The 16,704-nt window shown below is 43.0% G+C and overlaps 1 protein-coding gene across 1 annotated transcript in view; it reads right to left on the bottom strand.

The window, feature by feature from the left end:
• Positions 1–16,704, bottom strand: part of adam19a (ADAM metallopeptidase domain 19a) — a 162,981-nt gene that overhangs the window by 133,214 nt on the left and 13,063 nt on the right. Inside the window, exon 2 of the mRNA XM_084545208.1 lies at positions 3,040–3,119. Coding sequence (XP_084401334.1) covers positions 3,040–3,119 — 80 coding nt within the window. The remainder of the gene's footprint in view (positions 1–3,039; positions 3,120–16,704) is intronic.

Consider the following 16,704-nt stretch of genomic DNA (forward strand, 5'->3'; position numbering starts at 1 on the left):
TGAATCTTAGAACTGTGCGACCATCCACCTCTAATCCCCCACCGTGCTTTCTCATTGCTTTTCTAATCCCGCTGATCTCCCCTGTACCGATGCTAAACCTCTTCATTTCCCCTAACGCTAACCTTGGCCAGGAACGCATCGACGCGTGGGCGTCAGCGACGCCGGTTAGCGCGAGGACTCTGGCATGCGAGATGAATGCGCCGGGGCCCGAAATCATTCCGTGCAGTTTATGTATCTCAGCGGGACACCACTCTCCTATTATCATGAGCATTAAGATGCACGAGAGGCGGCCGGGCGCCTCCAGTGATCACCGTCAATTACACGGCGCCCTTCTGGGAAGACGGCCCTCGGCTGTCAGCAAATCACTGACAGGACGACGAACCTGCAAAGGCCCCCGACGTGCTGCTACGACCAGACGCTTTCAGGTTTCAGCTTCCACCCGCAGCTCCGGTCATTTCATGGTCCATGTGGTGTGTGAGGCCAGCAATTATGATACAGAATTAAAAAGCAGGAGAGCCGTTTATTAACAGAATAGAAAGAATTCCTCGCTTGTAAAAGGACAATTCCAGCATTTCAAGTTCAATTTGCTTCGTCAGTGTATTAACCCAACTGTCCCTATGTCTATACTCTTTTGTAAAACACCTGAAATGTTGTTAACTGAAGATAGTTTAGTACTGAAACTAAATAGTAGACTTAACAGTATGTAGAAACACTTATTATACATTATGGTTGGGTATTAAATATGTAAAAATCAAATATATAAGGGGCAAATAACCCGAAAATCATGGAGAAGCAAGAAACCTGCTTTTCAGCGCAAGCCTTGACTTGTGGGAAAAATTAAACTACTAATTCTTACTTATTATTACATAATCAGCTACACTAAACTGTATTATCAGCTACTCTACTCTGACAGTGGAAGCCTTTCTCTTGGCCTTTCTTTATTTTCAAACGAAAGCCAAAACCCCTGAATGGGTTTGCGTTTCTTGCGCTGTCGTTGAAGAGAGGGCCCGCTTAAGACTAACGGCAGCTCCGAGGGTGTCGTGCCTCGAGCTTTGGCTCCGATCTCCCTTTTTCCTCTCGCTTCTCCTCTCTTGCCAAGGCGAGCGCGTCAGCCAAGCGGGGACATCTGTACAGCAAGGCACCGAGCCATGTTTCCGCGCTCAGCCGGGGCGCGGCCAGCCAACTCCATGTCAGCGCTAACACATATCACTGACATAACAAGTTGTCGGTCGCTCAGGCGAGGACGTAACCTGTTCGAGCGCAGTTACTCATCAGCCCGTGTGTTTCCTGTGAAGGCCTTGTTCTAATGGCTTTCTGCGCTTTAGTCGCTGATCTTACAAAATGCACTGTACATAATTAATCCCAATGCAATGTTATTTATTCATTTGAGCTAGTGGTTATTAGGGGTTGTACAGACTGGTCAGTTTGTCAACTACACGCTTTAAGCATCAGGACATGTCTCTGATCACGTGACAATAACAACATGGACGCCTCCTAGAAAACAGGTGAGGATCCAGTGGGTCGTTGCAGCAAAGTACGTGCTACCGTGACATGTCAGTCCTGAAATACAACTAAAGTACTACTGCAATGCCACTGAAAAGGCTAACGCTAACGCTAGCAGAGGAGCGGTCCAAATCCTCTGGACAGCAGTCAGTTAACGACCTCACCAAACAAGAGAAGGAGGCTGCACATCAACTATTTGTCAAAGTCGTTAGCCCTTCGGAGAAGTATTACATTTATTTGAACCCCATTGTACTGAGGTGCTGCCTGTTTTTATACAGGCTATACATATCTGCAGCTCACAGTATGTAGCTCATGAGCTGTCTGTTCTCGGCATATGTATTCAGGTCCAGAATATAGATTTCATTACTTTCTACTGTGTTTTTATCAGCGACGTCATCAGCGACTAGTCGGTGTCGACCTGATTTTCATCACGTAACAGTCGGCTTTAAAATATCTGACCTTGTACAACCCGTAGGTGTTGATGATGTATGTATGATTCACAAATAGGTACAAAACGGATGCTGTTCTCTTTGTTTTTGAAGAAGACATGAGTGTGTCTGGTTTTCTTTGGTACTGTAGATGTCGTAGTGGAAATACTGCACAACATGGAAAAGCAGTGTCAAGTGCAGGTACAGCAACAGGTGCACTACAACTTCTGGAAATGAAAATAACATTTGATAAGAGGAGTCTGTCCGTCATCTGTGAATGAACACAAACTCAATAATACAAATTCATGAAATAACCTTCAATATAATTTAAATAAATAACAGTTTCAAAGGCCTTCGCACCGTTATACAACTAACTACACGATGCGAAGAAATGTTCGGTACTTGCACAGCCCGACGACGGCTACAACAGCTACAGCAGCCTGTTCACCTCCACCTGATGGAACGTTTTTGTACCTACAAACTAAGCCTTCTGTTGGAAATGTTGGGCAGTTCATCGTTTCTGAAACATGCCGTGTTGGGCAAACTGCATGCTCTTTCGACCGCCGTTGGATTCCGCTGAGGGACTCCTTCTTTGCGCATCATTTCTCTAAAGGGCTTTGACGGCGCTCGTCCTCCCGCCCGTATGTGCATGTACAGTATGTGTGCACCGATGAGAAAGGGTTGCGTGGGATGAAGGCCGTCCGCGGGCTGAAAATGAGTATCGATAATCACCGAACTGAGCCGAGCGTCTCCTGAGGACAGAAGTATAGACGAACGGACGCCCTTCAATCCTCCATGAAGCCAGACTTTGACAAAAAATATGCTTTTGCAGAGGTGGCCTGCAGTGATTAAACATTCAAGCTACCAAGGACACAAAAGAGATGGCGTAGTCCTAGACCTAGGTATTTATGGTGTAGACCTTTTGGAGGAACCCACTGTTGAGGTTCTAGTGATGTGGAAAACAACTTGACATGTGTGTTATTGTTATATACCAATAAAGAAGGCAGGCTCTTTGGACAACAGGATGATTTTAGAGTCTAAACCAATGTCATTTCTAGTTGATGTCAGTAAAAGTGAAGATCAGTGAAGGGTTGATGAGGTATCTGACCTGCGTGGTGGTCTCGGCGTCCCTCTTGGCTCGGCCTTGAGAAAGCCACTGCGCCGTCACTGTCCTTCCCCTGCGAAGCCCTGGGGGACACAAAGCGGGAGGGAGATTAATGCGATGTGGGGACTGCTCATTGTGTCACAGAGAAGAGAAAAACAAAACGCAAATCACAGCACACCGTGAACTACGCTCTGACAAAACCTATTAATTCTCAGTTTTGTGGTTACCGTTCGGATAAAACAGCAATTCCAGGAGTGTTTTACGGTAGAGGCGATGCTACCTTTTCATTATTTTTGCAATATTTGGCTTATCAATTCACAGGGAGAACCAACAGCGATAATAACATGCCACACCATGTATTTTAGAATCAAGGTGGCTGTTTAGAAATCGTCGAGTAATTACGCTCTGATAGCGCAATCAGTCCGATTCACCGACATCAGATTGCTGACTGATGAGATGAATCAGGCGACTATTTCTTGTTTTATAATTACTGTGTCATTAGACGGACCGGCACCACTATGAAAGGGTGTTCCCTGCGTCTTGATATTGTGACTGACGAAGGAGAAACCTTGTTCAAAAAGGCGTGTGATTGGGTAGTCTTCACCAGTGATGTGTGGTATGGTTGGGTCTCTTTCAGTGTCAGGTTTAGAAATATGAAAGGAATAACTTAAATTAACCCTTGGATTTTCTCCTTCCACGATAACTGGTTATGTTTCATTTCACCAAGGAGAATGCTTTTCGCACATATAGGAACCAAATATTGACTGTTTTGACCATAGACTGTATATAAATATGGACAACACATCCCCACTTCCTGTCACTGGCTAAACTAACACTATTTTTCCGAGGATCCAGGGGGCGCCATTTTGCAAGTTTGGAGCCAGAGTCTGATCAGTACGGTCCGAGAGTGGAGTCACGTGGAGTCATGATATCGATGCCTCGCCCACTTCCTCCAGACTCACTCGTTTAATTAATGCTACACTCTGCTCTACCTCCACCAGTTACAAGGAAATGTTGGATTATACACTGTACTTATTTTTTATTTACAACTCTTACCATCCCATGGGACTGCTTTACGGAGCAGTTGGATACGGAAACTGGTAGTCACCATTATGGCACATCCTGTTTCTATAGCTTCAAATAACTAACTAAAACAAAACTTATCAAAAAAACTGACATTTGGTCAACGTTATATTAACTACCTAAAATGACAGAAACGTCCTTGAAAAACAATCATTTGACGTGTATTTTAGTGTTTTAGTTAGGTCCAAGTCCCGCCCACTAACATCAAGGGGGTGGGGCTTATGACCTATACTGCAGCCAGTCACCAGGGGGAGCTCTACTTGCTTTAGCTTCACTTTAGAGGAACAGCTCCGTTGTCCATCTTTCATACAATAAATGGTTTTGACTGAAAGTCCAGTTTTGATATTATTATTTTTTTAAGCTTGGATATATGATATTTCGTTTTTGGCATTCAACCAGAGAAATTATTTCACTGTGCATTTGACTCATCGCTTGCTATTTCAGTGCGATTTTAATGTCAAGGCTAAATATGCTACACACATACAGTGAAAGTTAGAATATATAATAAAAGTGTGTACAAACATTATATTAGTGACTAACAGAGAGATAGCCAATGGCACGAGCCCAACCCAGTTTGGAAAAAGCTTGAGTTGATGCAGGTACAAGCCTCACCTGATGTTTCTCCTTGTATTTGAACATTTGGAAATGTGCAAATTCTGCGATTTTGACAATAAACATGATCTGAATGACTTAAACATACATAAACTGCATTTATATGGACAAATATTTATTTTATCGTATCATTATTACTGCCTGCAGACTGACAGACTCCAATTTAATGAAGCTTGTAAAGTGATAAATGTGCCGTCAGGAGGTGAGCTCCAGTCACTGAGAATCACTGATCTGACGCGAATTTACATACGACAATTATGCAAAGTCATGAGACGAAACAAAGACTACGACAATGACTGCGTATCATTCATCACGACAATAGAAATGCTATCATTGCTTTTTCTGATAAATCAGGAAGAAGCTCAGGTTTCTTTCTTGGATATAATCCCTCTGTGCTGGCTCCTGCTGATAGAGTCAGCACCATCTTCATAAAAGCTAATTAAAAACGGAAAATAAGTAATGGCAGAGTCATTGGAAAACTATTATTTTTTTCCCCTCAAATCTGTTTCAGCATTTATCTTACCGGACTGATTTGATTGGATGCACCAGTGCAGTTGTGTAGAATAATGGCTCCCATTCCCACCAAGCAAGGATCCTCTACTACTGGATGGCTAGATTAGCTCGGGTGAATCATGAGCTCACTTCAAATTGACAAAAACAGCTCTTTGGACACCGAATTTGAAAGAGAGTGATTCATTCACGTCGGGCAACGCCGGGTACGCATTCTATCACAGATAGCGCCGTTGTATTTTAGCAGGGAAAAACTGAGCGGAGCAGACAGTGGTGTTTTCAGACATTTCATTTCAGCTGCAGGGAACATTTAGCTGATACTATCTGGAAGACGGAACAAGGTGCAATATAAAGCTGGAGTGTAATGGACTTAGAAAGAACTGGGTGTGCGGGGCGTCAAGCAATGAATCAAGCGTACACACACACACAAACACAAAAGTTGGCCAACCACAAAAGAAGACGACGAGACAAGGACTAGTAACGACGTCCTCTTCCATGTTTACCAAATGGGAAATGAGAAGAACAAACTGTCTGGGAGGAGAATCAATAATTGGCTGGGGATTGCAAACACGATTATTAACCACTCGCCACAAGAAGTACGTGCATTACATATCTTAATTATACCTCCCTGGACATGCATTGTGTTTTAACACTGTATTCTGCCACAACAAAACTCGACCCAAGTAACTAGTAAGGAGCCACGCCCAGAAACAGGGACTCCGGTCTGAATGGCACTAATGGCAAACTAAGTCCAGTTGGGGAGATCCACCGGGAGATACCAGAAATGGTTGTTGGACTGTGGTTTTTTAATAGATGTTTATTCGTGAATCGTTCTTCTGACAACTGACAATTAGATTTTGGCCATAGTGTCACACAGGATTTTACTTGACATCCTCATTTACCCTTTAAAACTCGAATGTGCACTTTGGATTACCATAATTTCGTCACAGTTTTCGTCATCGGAAAATTTCCAATGGTTTCTGTAAGCCGAGATGTTGCACGTAATTTCACTTGCGCCGCTCCTGGAAGGTTATTACACTCTTATGACATGCAGTGAAATTGTAAATAACTGCCAGATTTTTACAGTCCCAGGTATTATGGAATTAACGGCAGACACTTGTGCTCGAAAGGAGATTTTCCGACCTTTTAATCGTCTAAATAAGCAAAAAAATTCATCCTGGTGAACATATTGAGGCTTGATACACATTCAGGTGCTTTACAGACCAGTCATTTGCAATGTCAGCTCAATCCCTTTTTACTGGATTACCGCCATCATACTTTGCTTGGTATAGGCTTGCGGGGCTGCGAGTTGCTTTAAATTAGCATCTTCCGAGGCTGGTAACTCAAATGAACTTATGCACTGCAGCGAAGGGACATCTCGGTCTCGGTTCCTTTCCTTGGGGCGGTTCAGTTTCATCACAGCGTTTGATGGGTTTGTGAGTGCACTGCACAGATTTTCTGGACTGAGTGGTGTTCATGTGGGGAAAATCAAGGATGGATTAGTGTTTCTCCATATTTAACTGAGCAGTTCTTGTCACAACATTACTCCAGTAGTTAAACAAGGCTATTTTTGCCGTAGACGAACACCACCTTGACGCCACTAAAGGTCTCCAATGTAGAAATTCCATCAGATCCATCAGTCTTCCGTTAACAACGCTCACCTGATTAAGTGAAAACCAGGTGGTGACCTCATGAAGCTGGTTAAGTTGGTAGTGTGCAAAGCTGTCGGCTAAATGTTTTGAGCATTGTTCTATGCGACGCAGAAAAACCCTTGAATGAGTAGCTGTGTCCAAAGTTGGGCCAGGTTCTATAAACATAATCACTGTTATTGATTTGGTGGAGTTTTTATGGAGTTGGGAGAGAAGAGAGGGGAGGTTCAGTTGGAAGTCTACATTTGGTACAGTACAGTTGCAATGTAATTTATTTAGCTTTCTCATTGTCAAGAAAGCGTTGTGCACTGAAAGGTCTAGGGGTTGCTCAACTTTAAGAAAGTCTCTGATGACGTCACCAATAAAGACCCAGTAGAAAGTAATGCTTTCCAACAATGAATATACTCTTGACAGATATGTATAGCCTGTATAAAAACAGGCAGCACCTCAGGTCCATCAATAGCATTTAGTACTTGTAAGATGGGATAGTAGGGTATTTCTAATAAGGTCTAATAACTTCAACAAATTGTTGATGTTTAGACTCCTTCTCTCTGTTACCACAGGTGAAGTTGTTAACTGACTGCTGTCCAGAGGATTTGGACTGTTCCTCTGCTAGCATTAGCGGATGCCTTTTCAGATGAGTTTGCATTGCAGTAGTACTTGTATTTCCGGACGGACTGACATGTCACGATAGTATGGGCTTCATCTTTGGTGAAGTATTTCCACACATTTGATGAACCGCTGCTAGTTTTGCTGCAACGACCCACTGGGCTCCTCACTTGTCTTCTAGGAGGCGTCCATCAGTGAAGCCGACAAATCCACTAGTCGACTGGCCGGTACAACCCCTAGTATGGTCTGCTAACGTAGCATAAAAAGACAGGTAGCTTAAAAAGGTGAATTAGGCTTTTGAAAATGTAACGGTGATAGTTTTGTTTCTTCAAGTTGGTGGAGATCAAATATTTAGTCCCCCCAAGCAAAGGTCACCATTAATCGCTGATAACACTGAAAGGAACCCATAAAATGTCAGCAGCCATGGTATTGCCACAGCCACAGACAAGGCGGTGGGGGGGGGGCACTTATGTGACATTTGAGAACTTCAGAAAAAGTAGAAGGCAAAAATAATGGCTCGAGTGGAGGTGAATGGGAGGAAATGGATGTCTGTGGTTGTTGTGATGTAGATCTCTATTGTCTCCCCTCTTGTGTTTTATTGTAATCTGATGCCCTAGGATACCACCCTTGGAAACAGACACTGATTGGACAAACCATCTGTCTATCAGTGTCTAAACCCAACAAGCTGCAGGAGGTGTGGCTAGCCATGTCATTAATATGTTCATGGATGATTCTTTGAAAGTCTATGCAAGGACAATTGTGCAAAAAAGCCACTCTTTTGTGATCGTCATCGCACTTAAAACTCAATCATAGCTGCCAGTAGTTTCCTCACAGGATGCTGACTGATCCGTACTTCTGTAGGCCGCTCGCGACGGCAGCTTGAAGTCTGGCAAGATGAGCTCTAGTGAGCTCACGAATCTTAAAGAGAACTCAGAAGGCTGCATTGCTACTGTTAATACAAACTAAACAAGTCCTGGCACTGCCTCACAATAATCTTTCGACTCTCAAAGAAAATCAAAACCTGGAAGGGCTTTATCATAAAGCAACTACAGAAGGTGTCGACTTAGGGAGATTAGCCAGCACCTGCCGCCTGCTCATTCATTACATTTCCTTGTACATCTTCATTTGAATATTTTTCTGGCGGCATATCATTATACGGCAATGTCTTGTCTTTTCCCAAGTGAAGATGTGTTGCTTTTCTCTGCTTATTTTACAGAAACCTGAATATGACTGCTTCCAAAGGTATACTGAACAAGTAACACATAAGAAGGTGTCACCTTGAAGTCTGGGAAATGCTAATGGATAGGCTGACAACTAACTAACGAAAACTAAAGGGGTAATATTATACTTTAAGTATGAAAACAGCACATTTTCAGAAAAAAAATAACTAAGTATTACACTTAGTTGCTTGTATTAAAACCACTAAAAAAGACCAATCACAGAGTTAAGTGGACGTGCTCATCACATTCAGAAAGCCACAGAAAATGGTTCACACAGAAAAGTCCAAAAAAGCATTTTTGTCATTTTGATATAACACAAAGAAATCTGTAACCAAACATTTGTGAGGTTGAGCTGCATTGTGGGTAATGCAGGTGACAAAAAGATTTTAGCGCGATTGAAAAGGGCTCTCCATTGTATGGTAGTGTTAAAGTGCTGCATACTAAATTGCTGAAGTACTCTTTAAAGAGCTCGTCATAAAAAAAGGTGTTTACTGCAGTTTGTGTGAACACAAATTGTCAGTGCCTGACTGTTGCCATTGTAAGCAACACCTCTTCCCACATTGTCACAGCTTTTGTCAACGCTTCAAGCATCATGTTGACTAGTCACTGATCACGTGACAATAACCACATGGACGCCTCCTAGCCTCCAGATTGTTTTTGTTTTTTTCTTTTTGTACAACGTTTTTGTTGATCTGGAAGAACAGTAAAGACAAAATTAGACTTTCTTTGTCAGCGTCGTTGCCGTGGGTCATCATAGGGGGTTGTACAGACTAGTCGACTGGTCAGTTTGTCGACTAGTCACTTATCACGTGACAATAACAACATGGACGCCTCCTAGAAGACAGGTGAGGAGCCCAGTGGGTCGTTGCAGCAAACTAGCAGTGGTTCATTAAGTGTGTGGAAATACTTAAATTAAGATGAAGCCCATACTACTGTGACAAGTCAGTCCTGAAATACAACTAAAGTACTACTGCAAAGCATCTGAAAAGACATCTGCTAATGTTATTAGACCTTTAGCTACAGTACACGAAGAAGGCTTCAGAGAAATACTATTAAATGCTATTGATGGTGCTGAGGTGCTGCCTGTTTTTATACAGGCTATACATATCTGCAGCTCTCAGTATGTAGCACATGAGCTGTCTGTTCTCAGTATATGTATTCAGGTCAAGAATATAGATTTCATTACTTTCTACTGTGCTTTTATTAGTGACATCATCAGAGATTAGTCATATAACAGTCGACTTTAAAAAGAATCTGAACTCCTACTGTGTAAACACTTCAGTTGTGCACATTTTACTCCCTCCAATCAGGGTTATTTAAAGCAAACCAAAGCAATTCACAACGTGATCGAAATCCAACACTGGTAAATGTACTTCTCGCACAGCGCAGTCCTTCCCCAAGCCCCCACTTATTCCATTCGATTTATATGGAGAATGATGATTATTGCAGTGTTCCCTCCGAGCTTATAAAAGTACTCTAATGGCAGACACATGGTATTGATCCAAGGCCAGAAAAATGAAGCTTTGTTCAAATGCTGCACAAGACGGCGGTTACTGCATTGCTTGCTTTCAACCTACAGTGATAGGATCCATATGTTTTTCCTGATCATGTACATTTTCCAAAACTTTTAGATGTTCAAAACATTTCAAACTTGATCTTTCGCCCAACTTTTCAAACAAACGGTCAGCGTGTGTTTTCTTTGTGGTGGTATCCATGATGTGAAAACATCTGTGTTCAATATTAATTCGCTGCCAAAATCAACAGATGACACATTAGTCTAGAGTCTCTGTCATTATGGCATCCTCTCAGCAGAGAAAACATTAAGGCCGGCTAATAGCTTCAGCAGAGGCATTAGAGGTTGGAGGGGATGAGGCTCTCCATCACGCCGTTCCCCCCGAATGATCGAACGCGGCTCGACGAGGCTTTGGGGCGCTTAATAAACACCAGGCAGATGCGATACCCAACCCCGGAGTCTACAAATCACTGCTGTTCTTTGCTTCACTTCTCCTGGCGAGAGTTTCCAGTCATGCTTTTCAATTACAAAGTCGTTGTGTGACAGTGTGTGCGATATGTGGGCTATGTGTTCTGGGTAAGCCGAAGGATGGATGGATGGATGGATGGATGGATGGACGGACAGATGTATGGATGGAGGCACTGCTAGTCTAACCAACAAACTAAACCTCATTCCCCAGTTTAGAAGAGCTCATTGGATACACCATCTTATCCGCCCGCTCAAACATCAACCTCCAGGCATCCATCCACAGTCAGAACCAGAGATAGAGCTCTCTGTGGTAAATGATCTTTTAAATGCTTCCTTTCATGTCTTGTTCCTCAGCCTCCTCTTCAACATGTCACCTATTACGGCTCTGTTAGCACTGACAGACATATATTTTTATATTTTTTCACGGCTGCTTGTGCTGCAGAGTGTCTTCAAAGTTTCACAGCTTCCTGACCCCAACAACCTATCTGAGACCGGAGGGGAATGACGAGTTGGACAATGTTTGCGAGAGGGCAGGTCCTCCAAAAAACGGCTGAGCCCGGGTCTGAAGAAAAATCAATTTATGTTTAAGAAGGTGTTATACTCTGAACGCTGAGTGTTTTTTTTTCTACTCCTCCACAAGTTGGTAGGTCCAGAAACTGAAACTCTCACAATGGAAAAAAGGTAAAGAGTTGAAGCTCAGGCTCTCAAAGCTCCCTAAGCACAGGAGCCCGCTTTGCTGGATTTAAAATGCACCTTTCAAAAAGGGAAAAGGAGCAGTGAAGCAAGTTTAAAAATCAAGACAAAAATGGAGTGCTCTGACAAACTGAATGAATGAATGGATGGATGGATGGATGGACGGATGGATGGATGGAAGGGTACTGCATAATCTAACCCACATTAGAAAACCTCTAAAGCTTGTTACATACCAAGCGAGAAATGTTTTCTCGCTCCGAGGGCTGCGAGAACAAGAACAAAGTTCATTCTTGCCAAGTCATTTATACTTCACGAGAAACTCAAGTGCCGAACTCTGGTTTTCTGCATTAACCACGCCCACTTCCAAATTCTGACCAATCATAGAACAGTAACCAGACGCCACACGAGAAAAAAGTTCTGTACGGTTGACGTGCCGAGAACAAGCTGCGAGAACTCCCAAACGAGGGCTGCGAGAACAAAATGACGTTCTCACTTCTCGCGGTGTACGTAAAAGCCTTCATGGTCAGAGTGCCACCAATTAGGAGAATTTCTTTGCCATTTTAAACCTGTTCTAAACATAAATTGAGAAGCGAGCTAAGGTCAAAGTCATTATTCCATCATCTCTACGACGAGTGCAACAGTTTGGTGTCACTCTCCATTTTATTTTCATTTCAGCCGGGGAGAAGCCAATAAACTATTATTTATTATATTAAAAAGTTTCTTTTGGACGAGATTCTTACCAAAAGAAGTCAACTCAAATTCACCATTTTGTCAAAAAGAAAACCATGTGACCTGTTATTTCTTGTTTAAGAAAATAGCTGTGGACATATTGTTTGAAATAAACGTGACGTAGGAAAGTTGCAGCTTCTAGTTGCAGGAATTCACCGCAAAATTAATTTTAAAAAACAGTTATGACCTGTTATGTTGCATTCTGATCATGTTATTCCCTAAATGTTGTTCCATCATGATAGATTAGAGGGAAGTCAATGATATTCAGCATCAATAATCAAATCCTGTGTCTTTCTTTTTAGGATGTGTTACTTTTTTTTTTTTATAAATGTGAGCAAATGTTTTGGACTTATTATTTTGACTTAAAAAGGGAAAGTTATTCAAGAAGCAAGAGTCAAGGCTAGGGTTGTTACACTGATGACTCAACTCCGTGGCTCTGAAGATGGCAGGTCTACGGGCCCGGTTTTTAGTTTAAATTTCTGCTTTCATTACTAGTTTGTAGAAATCCTCTTGGATTTGTGGGCTGCAGTGAAAGCGTGGCAAATGCAAAGCATCGGTTTCAAGGTCAGCTCGTGACGCTTTCACCGTTTCTGTGCCAGAGAACCAGGCTCAGAAACAAAACCATAATGAAACGATTCAAATTCAATGGAGGCCCAATAATCTGAAGCAGTATCCTGCAGAGCTGTGTCTGTTCTGCATGAGTGGATAATAAACCACTAAACGAGACTTTCTCGCTGATGAGTATTCAAGGTTGAGTTCTGAAAGAAGGATTCACTGAAGTGAATACGTTCACCGACCAGGCATAACATTATGACCGCCTTCCTAATATCCCTTGCGCTTCCAAAATAGTTGTAATTGATCAAAGAATGGACCTGGGCTTTCTGAGGATGTCCTGTGGTGTCTGGCAACATGATGTTGTTAGTGGGGGGGCCTTTGAGGGGAGGGGCCTCTGTGGATCACCTCACAGACACTTGATCAGTTTGGGATCTAGTGAATTTGGAGGCCAGGTCAACACCTTGTGCTGTTCTTGTGCCAGGTCCAAAAGTTTCCCAGCAGAACATTGACGTGTCAAAAGATGGTCAAGGTGGTTTTAATGTTTAATGTAGATAATAGCATGCCTTGAAGAAGACATGTGAACACCAGCAAATATTCTGCAAAATAAGCTCCACGGTTAAGACGTCCAAGAAATGTACCACGACTGAGAGCACATCTTTCATGACGCCATGTAAAACTTCTCCCAAGAATGAAATGACCTCAGGAGAAGCAATCCTTTCAATACTCACAATATTCCAAGACATTTTTTTTCAGGCTGTTGTTGTGTCTGCTGTTTATTCTATAAAAATAAATAAGAGCCCGTGTAATTATCCTTAATTTCAAGACGCTTAAGCGCAAAATCGTTTGCATCCAGGCTTTTTTTTTTATGTTAAGTTGGAAGCTTAACAGTAAACAAAGATTAGAAAAACAAAATTAGGTGGAAGTCATTTACATTTCAAAAGGCCTCAATACGCTAAATACAGTCCCATTATTGCTGCAAGGCTAATGGTTCTGCATGCTGCAAGGGACAAATAAATTAACTGTGCTTGGAACTGTGTTGTCCAAATGAGGTTTGGTCTCGTGTAGCGTTTCCCAGTAGCAGAGGTGTTTCCCTGCAGAGCTAGGCTTTTTAAAAAAAAAAAGTAAACTAAATTACCATAAACAGCGTGCATACGTCTGGGAAGGAGACATGAGCCAGATCCCAGGGGGAAAGACTTCCCGTCGTCATTTTGGGGATGACTGAACGGGCCCGGGACAGCACTGACAGTTCTGGAAAGCATGCAAAGGGTTGACAAAGCAGATGCTGCAGTCTGGACGGGTGTTCTCTCACCGAGTATGGCTAGAACACATGAATCGACTGAGAATTTTAGTTTTATTTTCTAGGACTACCACATATCAGCCTCTGTCTTCGACAATGGCAGTCCAAAAAACAACTCCGAAGAAGATACGTCAAGAGCTTACCCAAATAATATCCATCTAGGCTAGATATCACACTCTGGATGATCTAACCCTGTAACATTGGGAGTTTGTTGTAGTTCAATGATGAGGTTGAGCCACGTTATCCCATTCACTATCCAGTCACAAACTCAGTCATACAAAAACAGTGCTCTTCACAGCTGTCCTTGTGGCTGGTCCCGCGGGAACCCACCAACATCCCACAGCCCCTATGATGCGAAGTCCCTAATCCTTACAAAATGTCATAGCAATCCATCCAGTAGCGGTTCAGATTTTCAGACTCTGAATCAAAGTGGTAGACAAACCAACCCTTCACTTTCTGCAGCCACACCAATGTATGAGTGCAGTATATACACTCATCAGCCACAACATTATGACCAATGACAGGAGAAGTGAATAACATTGACCACCTTGTGACAGTTCAATGTTCTGCTGGCAAACCTTTGGACCTATATTGAAAAAAAGGTCTGCACACTGTGTATGCTCCAAGTGCAATTTATTTATTTTAAACAGGCAATGTTTCGATCCTATGGGATCTTCATCAGGCAATGCGCACCCGGATCCATTTTTAAACCTTTGGACCTGCCATTCACAGCACCCACCTAGACCAGACCAGGCACCCCCACCCCATAGCAATAACACTCCTTGATGGCAGCAGCCATCCCCAACAGTGGATTCTCATTCAAAGGCCTCATTACAAGGCCCAAAGTGAGGTCTAATTTTTGCGATCTCCGTCTTCTGAAGCGTGAACCAAAGCTCCAGTCGAATGAAAAACAGTCGCACCTAAAACTTGTCACCGTACTTCTACACCCGGTCCAATCAGCAACCATCCAAGCCTTCCATAACTTTATGCAATACATGTTCAACAATTCTATATTTGATATTTGAAATAGTAAATGAGGTTTAATAGGTTTGCATTAAGCTTTAAACCCAACGTCAATGTGTTCGCCGCCATTGTGAATTACATGAACACTTTAAGGCCACAACAACTCAAAAAAACATAAAGAACAGCACAAGGTGTTGACCTGGCCTCTAAATTCATTAGATCCCAAACTGATCAAGTATCTGTGGGATGATCCACAGAGGCCCCTCTCCTCAAATGTCACCCAATAACAACATTGCCAGACACCACAGGACACCCTCAGAAGGCCCATGTCCATTCTCTGATGAGTCACAACTGTTGTGGAAGCACAAGGGCGACCCGCACAATATTAGGAAGGTGGTCATAATCTTGTGCCTGATCGGTATCACTATTGTTCAAGTGAAGCAATTCATATTCCAGTCAGAGTATATTTAAACTTAAGAAACCGTGTCCAAACGTTTTGCACTTCTTTTACGCTTTCTTCGTTTAGTCATTAAGGACTAACACACCGTCCTTCTCCGTACTTTCTACACACCTCTCACACTCATCTCATTTCTTTTTTTTTTCTTTCTTTTTATTCACTCCCTTCCCTCTGTGGACCCTGAGGGACTCTCAGCCGACATCAAGAGACAAAGCTGGAGGATTTGCGCTTACGCCCGGCACTTGCCCGGCAAGCTATCACTGCGGGGAGCTGAGGGGGGAAAAAAACAATGAGAGGCATGATCTATATCTGTCAGCTACTCCAGCGGCTAAAAGATAGATAGAGAGAGGGAGAGAGAGGGTGAGAGAGGGAGAGAAGGAGGCATAATACATGGCAAATACTTTATCTTCTTGAAAAATGACTGTGTGGATTCATTTTTATAAAGGGAGTCGAGAGGGCTGCGACGGGAGGAAAAAAGGAAGCGGGAATTTCAATGGAGGGGGCTAATGATCTCCTTTTTATGTTATCAGACTCAGACCCACCTCTGTTTGCCCTGGTGCCATCTATCCTTTTGCCGTCTCCGACAACAGGCTGCTGGTAATGACACCTCTGACCTGTTTGCTTCACCGCAAGTGTTTCATATCATGCATACCCAGAGCTGGAAATCCCTCCTTGTTCCTTCCCCTGGGGTTAATGCCCAGTGTGGCGCCACAGAGAACTGAGATGGTACCGTCTACGATTTCCCTGCAATCCGGTTTGAATGTGAATGGATACTGCTCTTTTCTTTTCTTTTCCTAACACACTTTGGGGACTTCTTGTGAAAGTCGGAAAGGTGTTTGAAAGTTTGAGGGATGGCAACGTGGAAACTGAGACTGAACTTTGAGGAACTCATGCAGAACTAGATGTATTCACGTCTCCAGCAGCACAAACATGAAGCACCAAATGTTGGCATTGATCGACGCCAATGTGGAAGCTTCCCTCTCGATGGGCATTGATGGCACTTCCTTCTAATGCAGCCTGCAGCCTCATTAAAAGGCCCAAATTGAGGTCTAATTTTTGCGATCTCCGTCTTCTCCGTCTGAAGCGTGAACCAAAGCACTAGCCAAATGAAAACAGTTGCCACAACATTAAAACCATTGACAGGAGAAGCGAATTCTGGGAAACTGGGAAACAGGTTCTGCTGGGAAACTTTCAGACCTGGTATTCGTTCTTGTGGATGATACTTAGACATGTAGCACCCACCTTGACCAGGCCAGGCACCCCCATCCCATAGCAATGACACTCCTTGATGGCAGCAGCCATCCCCAGCA

This window comes from Chelon labrosus (genome assembly GCF_963514085.1).
Source record: "Chelon labrosus genome assembly, chromosome: 1".
NCBI classification, from domain to species: domain Eukaryota; kingdom Metazoa; phylum Chordata; class Actinopteri; order Mugiliformes; family Mugilidae; genus Chelon; species Chelon labrosus.